We start from the raw sequence: 9,890 nt of genomic DNA on the forward strand, positions 1-9,890 counted from the left end.
ATCTAAAAAAACAAAATTAAAATAAAGGCTTGTAGGTTGAGGCAACCGGGAGTGTCTGTGGTCCCATCGTTCCTTTCTGTGTCTGGGTGCTACAGTAGGTGGTTCAGGTTGCTTGCTTCTCAGCTACCTGAGAATGTGAACAGAGTCGCCCCTCCCCACCCATAGGAAGGAGAGGAGCAGGTCTCAGAGTCCTGGGGGAAGCCACCAAAACTATCACGGACAAAAAGAGCCCTTCACGCAATCTTCTTGCCAGCTCTCAAAGGCGAAAATGGGCTTGGAAGGGCTGAAGAACTTGTCTGGGGTCACTCAACTGGAGGTGGCTGAGCTAGGGTTTGAACCTGGGGCTGTCCTATCGCATACTTTATGTCTTAACTACTGCTGGGCAGGAGCCACATTGGACCCCATGGCCCCGCCAGGGTGAGGTCCAGTGTGGCTCTCAGAACCTGCCAGCAGCTCTAGCCAGGTGAAATGCTGACACAGCCTCTGGGTATTAACAGCCGCTGTCTGGGCCAGGCTCCTGTGCCCCCCCGAGGCCACCCAGGGAGAGTGGGGTTAGTGCTTGGTGGAGAGATGAGATCAGGTCCCTGTGGTCCAGGTACCCTTGTGCCACCTCCCATAGGGACCACTTAGGAGCCAGACCCCTTCTCTTTTCAGCTTCCTGGCTGGAGGGCTTCACCCCCTCAGCCTCAGCTTCCATGTCTGTAAATGGGGACGATATCACAGCTGTGTTACAGGACTGCTGTTAGGTGTTGTTAAGCTGAGCACACAGAGAGCTTGCACACGCTCAGTGTCCGTGCCGGGCGTGCACACTTCCACGCACATCTGTTTCCAGGCGCCTAGAGTCCGGGATGAGGCAGCATATGTCATCATTGCTGCACCCAAGAGGGCAGGACATCAGGCAGCCGTGACATCCCCCTCTGGCCTCGCGGTCTGAGTGCAGCACGCTGGAGGGGGAGAGGAGGAATGAGGCAGGCCTAGCCAGCTCCAGCCCAGCTGGGCCCAGCCGGGGCATCTGCAGAAAACCCCAGACTGAGGGCTCCTGGACTTTGGCCTCACCCCTGCCAGGAATGGGATGGAGGCCAGACCACAGGGTTGGACCCTGCTGAAGAGGGCACTCAAAAGGGAGAGAAGGCTGTGCCTCATTTGCCAAATGAAATCCATTCCTAACCCAAGGGGTTGAAATCAATTCCTAACTCACTCTGCCGCAGGGACCCAGCTCAGTGTTTCACAGACACCGTCTCACTGAGACTCACGAGAGCCCTAAGAGGTGGACACTGTCATTTCCATATGACGCGTAGAAACACCAAGGTCCAGGGAGGCCAAGTGACTTGTTCAAGGTCTCCCAGCTGGTTGGTGGCGGGGCAGAGCCCCATCTTTCTGACTCCAGAGCCTGCGTGCCCATCCCCCGTGGCCAGGGAACACCCACTCCCTCCTGGGGCAGCTTCCTGTTCTTGGAAGGCTCCAGGAGGACCTGAGGCACCGTGGGCGGCCTCCATGGTTGGAAGAGAAGTTGCAGCCTCCTGCCTTCATCTGGGCTGAGCAGACAAGCCTTGGTCACCCAGAATCAAGAGATGGAGGAGCTGGCTTATGACTCTTCTGGTCAGCTTAAATGGGCAGCTTTCCCCATTGAGCCCAGACCCAGTCAGCCCTAAAAGGCTGTGGAGACTTTGGACTCCCACAAGTGGCCCAGGTGAATGCCTGCTCACATCCCAAATGCTTGGCCAAGTCCTCTTTGTCTGCGTTCTGGATTTGCAGCCTCTCACCCCTTGGACCCCATGCAGCCCCACGACCCTCCCCGGCCTCCTGCAAGGCAGGCTCTGCCCGGCTGGGGCTCCCCCTCTGTTCTTCCTTCCTGGGGGGCCTGTCCACGACTCCCAGACCAGACCTGGAGCACCACTACTGGGAGCCTGCCACACATTTGTGCACTTGTGATCACTTACGTGTGCCATTCCTTCCATCCCACTGAACTGAGAGCTTCCTGCAGTGTGCCAGGTGCTTGGGAGCTACCTACAGTTTGCCCGAAGCTGCTGTCACACTCCTGTCCTTCTCAAAATTCCAGGGAGTGGAGGCAACCTCCAAGAGGCGATCCATTACCAACCAACTCCTTACCCCTCCCCCGATGGAAATCAAAGCTCATGGATTGTCATTTGATTGGACTGTGATGTGCTGAAGCTGAATTCAAGAATGATTAAAAAAAAAAAAAAAAAAAAAAAAGAGAAGACCTGCCAGCTAATGAATGCTGTCATAGAGTTGGGAGCTGGGCTTGGCCCCAGGGACCCAGGATGATGCTGTCGCTGAAGTGGTTCACTCCATCTGATGCCCCAGCAGGCCTCTGCCTGAGCTACACCATCCCGTTTACAGGGCCAGATTCAATCTGCCAAACCGCTGAGGCAGGCAGAGCTGGCTTGCAGGGGTCTGGACGGCTCAGAGGGAAGCAGGTAAAAGCAGGGTAAGTCCAGGTCCCACCTCTGCTCTGTCAGAGGCCAAGGACACCGCCGAGTCCAGAGCAGCAGGAGGACTACATTTCCCAGAGTTCCCCAAGCCCAGGGACGAGCCATTGGGCGATTTAAATAGCCCAGGCCCAAGGCAGCCAGGCCGCAGCTGTGGACTCCTGGCCTCCCAGCGGCTCTGCTGGTGCAGGCCCCCATTGGAGGGCTGGATTGGCTGCCCGGCTGGCACTGACGTCCCCTTGGAGCCGGGTGGCAGCGGAGGTAAACAGCCATGTGCAACCCTCCACCCTATATTTAACCGCTGCCGCGGAGAAGGCAGGGAGGCAGCCACGGTGGCGGCTGTGGGGGCAGCTCTTGTCTTCGGGGAGAAGGCCCTTGGAGCCGGGCTGGCATCGGGCCTCTCAGGGTGAGCGAGGTCACCATGCCAGCTTCCCAGAGCCGGGCCCGCGCCCGAGACCGCAACAACGTCCTCAACCGGGCTGAGTTCCTGTCCCTGAACCAGCCCCCCAAGGGGGCCCCAGAGCCCCGCAGCTCAGCCAGGAAGGCCTCGGGCCCCTCGGCACAGCCCCCACCCGCTGGCGACGGGGCCCGAGAGCGGCGTCAGTCCCAGCAGCTGCCCGAGGAAGACTGCATGCAGCTGAACCCCTCCTTCAAGGGCATCGCCTTCAACTCCCTGCTGGCCATCGACATCTGCATGTCCAAGCGGCTCGGGGTGTGCGCCGGCCGGGCGGCGTCCTGGGCCAGTGCCCGCTCCATGGTCAAGCTCATTGGCATCACGGGCCATGGCATCCCCTGGATCGGGGGCACCATCCTCTGCCTGGTGAAGAGCAGCACGCTGGCCGGTCAGGAGGTGCTCATGAACCTGCTCCTGGGTGAGTGTGCCCGCCGCCCGCTGCCCACTGTCAGGGCCCTCGAGAGGGAGCCAGGCCTGCACAGACCCGCCTTGGCCAGGACCCGCACGGCCCTCAGAAACCGGCTGGGACGGTCTAATGAGGTTAGGCAGGAAGGGTGCCCCAGAAACGGGCAGGCTCCGGCGTGGGGGAGCGAGTGCCAGGGATGCACAGGCAAGGCCCCCCTGCCACGTGGGGGGCCGAAAGAAGGCAGAGGCCAGTGAGGCCCCATGAGGAGGGTCTGCTCAGTAAAGTGCACCGCTGCCCAGAGGCGGCTTGAAGAGAGGCTGGGCCAGAGGCAGTGCCCTCACAGGAGACGGTCAGGGCCCTGGTGGGCATCCTGGAATGGGGCGTCGCTGTCTGACTCCTGCCCTGCAGCTAGGGTCCCCATTCCTTGACTGCTCCCAGGCAGTGCCTGTGAGCTGCCCCATGAGCACCTCCCCTCTTGGTTCAGGAACCGGGCAAGCTGCCCAGGTTTCTCCGGCAGGGTCTGGGGACCCAAGGAGTCCAGTTGGGACTGCCACCCACTCACAGCCTCCTGGAGTCCTTCCCTGTTCCTTCCCAGGGGCAGGCACTGGAGAAGGGGTCGGGGACCCAGTTGTTGGTTTGTTTGTTTCCAAAGTCTTTGCCACCAACGTCTTGCAGATTAGCACTGCCCTGTGCCAGGTGCCACGTGGGACCCATGTGGAGGCAAGCCGTTCCCTCCACCCAGAGGTGACGCCCAGCCCCTGTCTGGCCCACCCTCCAGGCACCACCAGGTCCCCAAGGTGCCCCAGGAGCCTCTGCTTCCACCTCCATGCCAGGCCCGAGTCGATTTCCTTGTCTTTTCCAGTGCGGCCATCATTTGGGGCACATGTGAGGTGGGGGGTCTCAGGCAAGGCAAACATGAACAAAGGATCTCAGTTCCAAAGGGGCATTGGGTTGGACCACGGAGAACTCGTGCTCCAGAGGAAGTTGCAATAAAAACGCACATCTCATCACTGTAGTCTCAGTCTGGAGGCTCCATGCTCTGTGGGTGAGCCTCAGGGAAGCAGAAACCATTGGATACTTCATGGAGGAGATGGTCGGGTCTGCCACCTTCGAAGTTTTCTTGTTCTAGTTTTGTGTGTGTTTGTTTGTTTTGAGACAGAGTCTCGTTCTGTTGCCCAGGCTGGAGTGCCGTGGCATGATCTCAGCTCACTACAACCTCCACCTCCTAGATTCAAGTGAATCTCCTACCTCAGCCTCCCAAGTGGCTGGGATTACAGGTGCCCACCACCACTCCCGGCTAATTTTTGTATTTTTAGTAGAGATGGGGTTTCGCCATGTTGGCCATGCTGCTCTCGAACTCCTGACCTGAGGTGATTCACCTCCCTTGGCCTCCCAAAGTGCTAGGATTACAGGTATGAGCCACCATGCCTGACTGGTTTTCTTGTTCTTGTTACTAAATTATTTACATTACAATTACTTATGATTTACTCGTGAATAAACAGCCTCACAAGGTTGGTGCCATCATCATGCCCATTTTACAGATTAGGAAACTGAGGTTCCTAACCTGGCCGAGCCTCAGGGCTTGAGATTTGCACCGGCTCCAGCTGACACACTCTGCCCTTCCAGGTGCCATGGGCATGGGAGGGTGGGACAGAGTAAAGTGGCCGAGGCACTAGGCCAGGCGCTTCCAGGGGCAGAAACTGCTCTCATTATCCACAGTTTCACGCAGGGCCAGGGTTCAGGAAGAGTGTGTTGGGAGTTAGGTTGCCTGCAGTCAGAGGATGGGGTGGGAATGTGGAGCCCGAGTCTCTCTCTAAATCCTGCTCCCTCAACCCCATCTCCTCTGTCCCTCCTTCCTTCGAGGGAGGTGATGAAGTCGCTGGTTGAGCGCCTGCTGTGTGCCAGGGCTTTGCCTAAGCCATATCATTGCTTCTGATCTCCACCATAACCCATGGAGCTTGGTGCTGTTATTATTCCCCATGTAAAGAGGGGGAAACTGAGGCACAGGGTGACAATGAGCCCAAGATCATGCAGCTAGTCAGTGATGGAGCCAGGAGGAGACCTGGGAGCAACTCTAGTCTTGCTTTGCGTTTTCAGAGGAGAGAAAGGGAACCAGCTCAGGCTGTGTGAAGCTTCAGGCAGGGGGAGGATCAGAGAAGAAAGGGGGTGCATCTCAACTTAGCCACAGTCAGTGGATGCTCCAGTAAGGGGGTGAGCTCCCCATGGTAGGAGGTATGCAAGCAAGCTGCCCCTCATCACCAAGTAAAATAGCTCTGCTTTGATCTTTTTTTAAAGGAATGTTTGCTTTTTTTTTTTTTGAGACAGAGTTTCGCTCTTGTTGCCCAGGCTGGAGTGCAATGGCGCGATCTCAGCTCGCTGCAACCTTCGCCTCCTGGGTTCAAGTGATTCTCTGGCCTCAGCCTCCTGAGTAGCTGGGATTACAGGCATGTGCCACCACGCCTGGGTAATTTTGTATTTTTAGTAGAGATGGGGTTTTTCCATCTTGGTCAGGCTGGTCTTGAACTCCTGACCTCAGGTGATCCACCCACCTCAGCCTCCCAAAGGAATGTTTGCTTTTAAGAACATTTCCCCTGCCCCAAACATTGAAAAATGTGCAGCCCACTTGTTAAGATAAGGCTTCGGTCTCATTCCAGCAGCCAGCTGCCATGGGCACAAAGGTGTTTGCCCCACAGGATAAAGATGAAGATTTGAGATGCCTTCCTCCTCGAATAGGAATGATAGACATTTTTAACAATCTTTAAAAACATCATTTATTGGCTTCATTATGTACCAAAGACAATGGCATGAATGCCCTCTATTTTATGATGTAAAAAAGTCTTGATGACCTTTCAAGGTAGACATTAATATACCCATTTTACAGATGAGTAAACTGAGGCTCAGAAAGCTCAAGCAACTTGCCCACCACACAGCTATAAGTGGTAGGTTTAGGAAGTAAATTCAAGGCCTTATGACTGCAAAACCAACCCCGCTCTGCTGCTCACCATGGGCCCGTGGGTCGGGCATGTCACCCACGTTCACCACACTCCTGGAGCGTGCATGCTTTGAGGAGGGGAATTATCTGGAAAGAGGCTGCCTGTCTTCATATCCAGGTACTGAGACCATGGGGCATAGGATCTGGCACCAGGCAGCCACTCAGCACTGGCCACAGAGCAGGCCGGGTGGGTCTGTGGACCCCGAGGTCATTCCGTGGGGATGCCAGCCCAGCCCTCGGCTTGGTGGGAGAAAACCGCAGCAGATGGCCAAGGCAGGCTCAATCCCGAAGCTCTGGCCTGACCTGCCAGGAGAGACGGTCCTCTGCCTCGGGAAAGCAGACCACCTGCTGAGCACGTGCTGTAGGGTTCCATCTGTCTTTTCGTCTTTCGGGGGTCTGGGCACCCTTCAACCCTGGAGCACAGGCTCTGGGGTCAGACCGGCCTTTGTCCACGTCCCTGCTCTGAGCCTTACTTGCTGTACGTAGCTGTTCAAGTCAGTTCCTGACTCTAAGCCTGTTTCCTTATCTGTTCAAGGGGGCTATAGGTCTGTGGCAGGGCTCTGAAGGTTGCTGGTAAAGCATTTGGCATGGTAGGTGTCATGGAGCACATGCCCTGCAGATGGCTGCCATCACCGCAGTGCCTAGCGTGAGGGAACCCTGCCTAACCTGGCCCACCTGCTCTGGCCCCAAGGCACTGAGCCAACCCCCAGGGGCAGTCTCTGGGCTGGAAGCAAGGCTTCCAAGCTTGCAATTGGGATTGGGTTCCACTTTGCCCTGAAGAGGCCGACTTGGGAGCTTGGGAAATGGGAGCTGCAGCCTAGGAAGAGTCCTGCTGGGTCCAGGGAGGTTCTCTGCATGCTCCCTGCTTGCCAGGCAGTCCCATGCCCTCCCTGCCTGCCCCTCCCCTAGCACACACTGTCAAGACTTCAGGGCCAGGCATGGTGGCTCATGTCTGTAATCCTGGCACTTTGGGAGGCCAAGGCAGGTGTACCGCCGGAGCTCAGGAGTTCGAGACCAGGCTGGGGAACAAGGTGAAGCTCTGTCTCTACTAAAAAAACAAAAAATTAGCCGGGCATGGAGGCGGCATGCGCCTGGAGTCCCAGCTACTGTGGAGGCTGAGGCAAGAGAATTCCGCAGGCAAAAGCTTGGACTCCAGAGGCAGCCAGGCTAGAGTGCAGATTCCAGCCCTGCTGTGGGAACTCAGGCAAGTGACTTTGCCGCTCTGAGCCTCAGTTTCTTCATCCGTCAAAGGGGCTGTTGGGAGACCTCCCTGATCAATCACACATAAAGTGCTTGGTGCTTACTGATGTTGGTTAACACTTAAGAAGCAGTGATTGTCGCCCTCATCATTATGGTCATCACTGTCAGAAGCCCAGGACCAGCGTCCCGCCAGGTACCTTCTGAGCTCTAGATGCCTTTAGACTATGCTGTCCCCTTCCTTCTCCCTCACCACAGCACCCAGCTTGATGATCTGAAGGGAGGCAGTGACAGGTGACAGGTGACCAGGCCCATCCTTGTTTCTCATGGCCTGTCCTAGGGTGGGAAATGCCTCCAATCTTGTTGCCTTGGTCTATGTACTTTATAAAAGGATCTTTCTGTTTGTTTGTTTATTTTTGTGACAAGATCTCGCTCTGTTGCTCAGGCTGGAGTGCAGTGGCAAGATCTTGGCTCACTGCAAGCTCTGCTTCCCGTCTTCAAGTGATTCTCCTGCCTCAGCCTTCTGAGTAGCTGGGACTACAGGTGCCCACCACCACGCCCAGCTAGTTTAGGTATTTATTGAGATTTTCCTGAATATGAAAACTACATTTTTTTTTCTTTTTTTGCCACAGAGTCTTGCTCTGTCGCCCAGGCTGGAGTGCAGTTGTGTGATCTCAGCTCACAGCAACCTCCGCCTCCAAGGTTCAAGCGATTCTCCTGCCTCAGCCTCCTAAACGGCTGAGATTATGGGTGTGCACCACCACACCCAGCTAATTTTTGTATTTTTAGTAGAGATGGGGTTTCACCATGTTGGCCAGGCTGGTCTCAAACTCCTGACCTCATGACTCACCCACCTCAGCCTTCCAAAATGCTGGGATTACAGGCATGAACCACCGTGCTCAGCTATGAAAACTACATTTTTATGTCATTTTTTATTATGATAAGTTATACATAACATCAAATTGATCATTTTAATTATTTGAAGTGTACAGTTCGGTGGCATTGAGTCCATTCACACTGCTGTGCAGCCATCACCACCATCCATATCCAGAACTCTTTTCATTTTTCATCTTAAAAACAGAAGCTCTGGCCGGGCGTGGTGGCTCACGCCTGTTATCCCAGCACTTTGGGAGGCCGAGGCAGGCGGATCACAAGGTCAAGGGATGGAGACCATCCTGGCCAACATGGTGAAACCCTGTCTCTGCTAAAATACAAAAATTAGCCAGATGTGGTGGTGCATGCCTATAGTCCCAGCTGCTTGGGAGGCTGAGGCACGAGAATTGCTTGAGCCTGGGAGGCGGAGGCTGCAGTGAGCCAAGATTGCGCCACTTACTCCAGCCTGGTGAACAAAACAGAAGTTCTGTCCCCATTAAGCTCCCACTCCCCACTCCCCCAGCCCCTGGCAACCTCTATTCTACGTTCTGTCTCTGTGGATTTGACTGTTCTAGGGTCCTCACATAGGTGGAATCGTACTGTATTTGTCTTTTGTGACTGGCTGATATCATTTAGCATAATATCCTCGAGGTCCATCCACACTGTAGCGGGCGTCAGCATTTCCTTCCTCTCTGAGGCTGCATAATGCTCCCTTAAGGGATGGACCACGCTTTGAGTGTCCGTTCGTCCACCCGTGGACACTTTGGTCTCTTCCATCTTTTGTCTGTGCTGAGTAACGCTGCCGTGAGCACAGGTGTATATGTATCTTCTTGAGCCCTTGCTTTCCGTCCTCCTGGTCGTCTACTCAGAAGTGGGTGCTGGATCACAGGGCGGTTTTATGTTTACTTGATTGAGGAACTGTCCCACTGTTTCCCACAGTGGCTGCATTATTTACATTCCCCCAGCGAGGCACAAGAGCTCCGGGAAGTCCACGTCTTCACCAGCCCTCATTATCTGGTTTTTCAATCTTAGTCATCCTAATGGGCGTGACGTGGTATCTCCTTGTGGTTTGGGGTATTTTTTTGTTTGTTTTTATTTCGTTTTGTTTTTAGGATTTTTGTTTGTTTGTTTATTTGAGACATAGTCACACTATATGGCTCAGGCTGGAGTGCAGTGGTGCGATCTCAGCTCACTGCAACCTCCACCTCCCAGGTTCAAGCCATTCCCCTGCCCCAGCCTCCCGAGCAGCTGGGACTACAGGTGCCCCCCACCATGCCCAGCTAATTTTTCGTAGAGATGAGGTTTCACCATGTTGGTCAGGCTGGTCTCAAACTCTTGACCTCAAGTGATCCTCTTGCCTTGGCCTCCCAAAGTCCTGCAATTACGGACGTGAGCCACTGCACCTGGCCCTCATTGTGATTTTGCTTTGCCTTTCTCTAACCATCATTGATGTTGACAGCATTTTCTTTCCTTCCTTCCTTCCTTCCTTCCTTCCTTCCTTCCTTCCTTCCTTCCTTC

At 55.1% G+C, this 9,890-nt stretch overlaps 1 protein-coding gene across 1 annotated transcript in view; it reads left to right on the plus strand.

Annotated features, from left to right (window-relative positions):
- The first annotated feature begins 2,013 nt into the window (after positions 1-2,013).
- The window catches only part of PLPP7 (phospholipid phosphatase 7 (inactive)), a 22,499-nt gene continuing 14,622 nt past the window's right edge, over positions 2,014-9,890 (plus strand). Inside the window, exon 1 of the mRNA XM_032257632.1 lies at positions 2,014-3,322. Within this exon, the coding sequence (XP_032113523.1) occupies positions 2,872-3,322 (451 nt within the window). The 5' untranslated portion in view covers positions 2,014-2,871. The remainder of the gene's footprint in view (positions 3,323-9,890) is intronic.

Source organism: Sapajus apella, unplaced genomic scaffold (assembly GCF_009761245.1).
Source record: "Sapajus apella isolate SASKATOON/1434 unplaced genomic scaffold, GSC_monkey_1.0 scaffold97, whole genome shotgun sequence".
Lineage (NCBI taxonomy): Eukaryota > Metazoa > Chordata > Mammalia > Primates > Cebidae > Sapajus > Sapajus apella.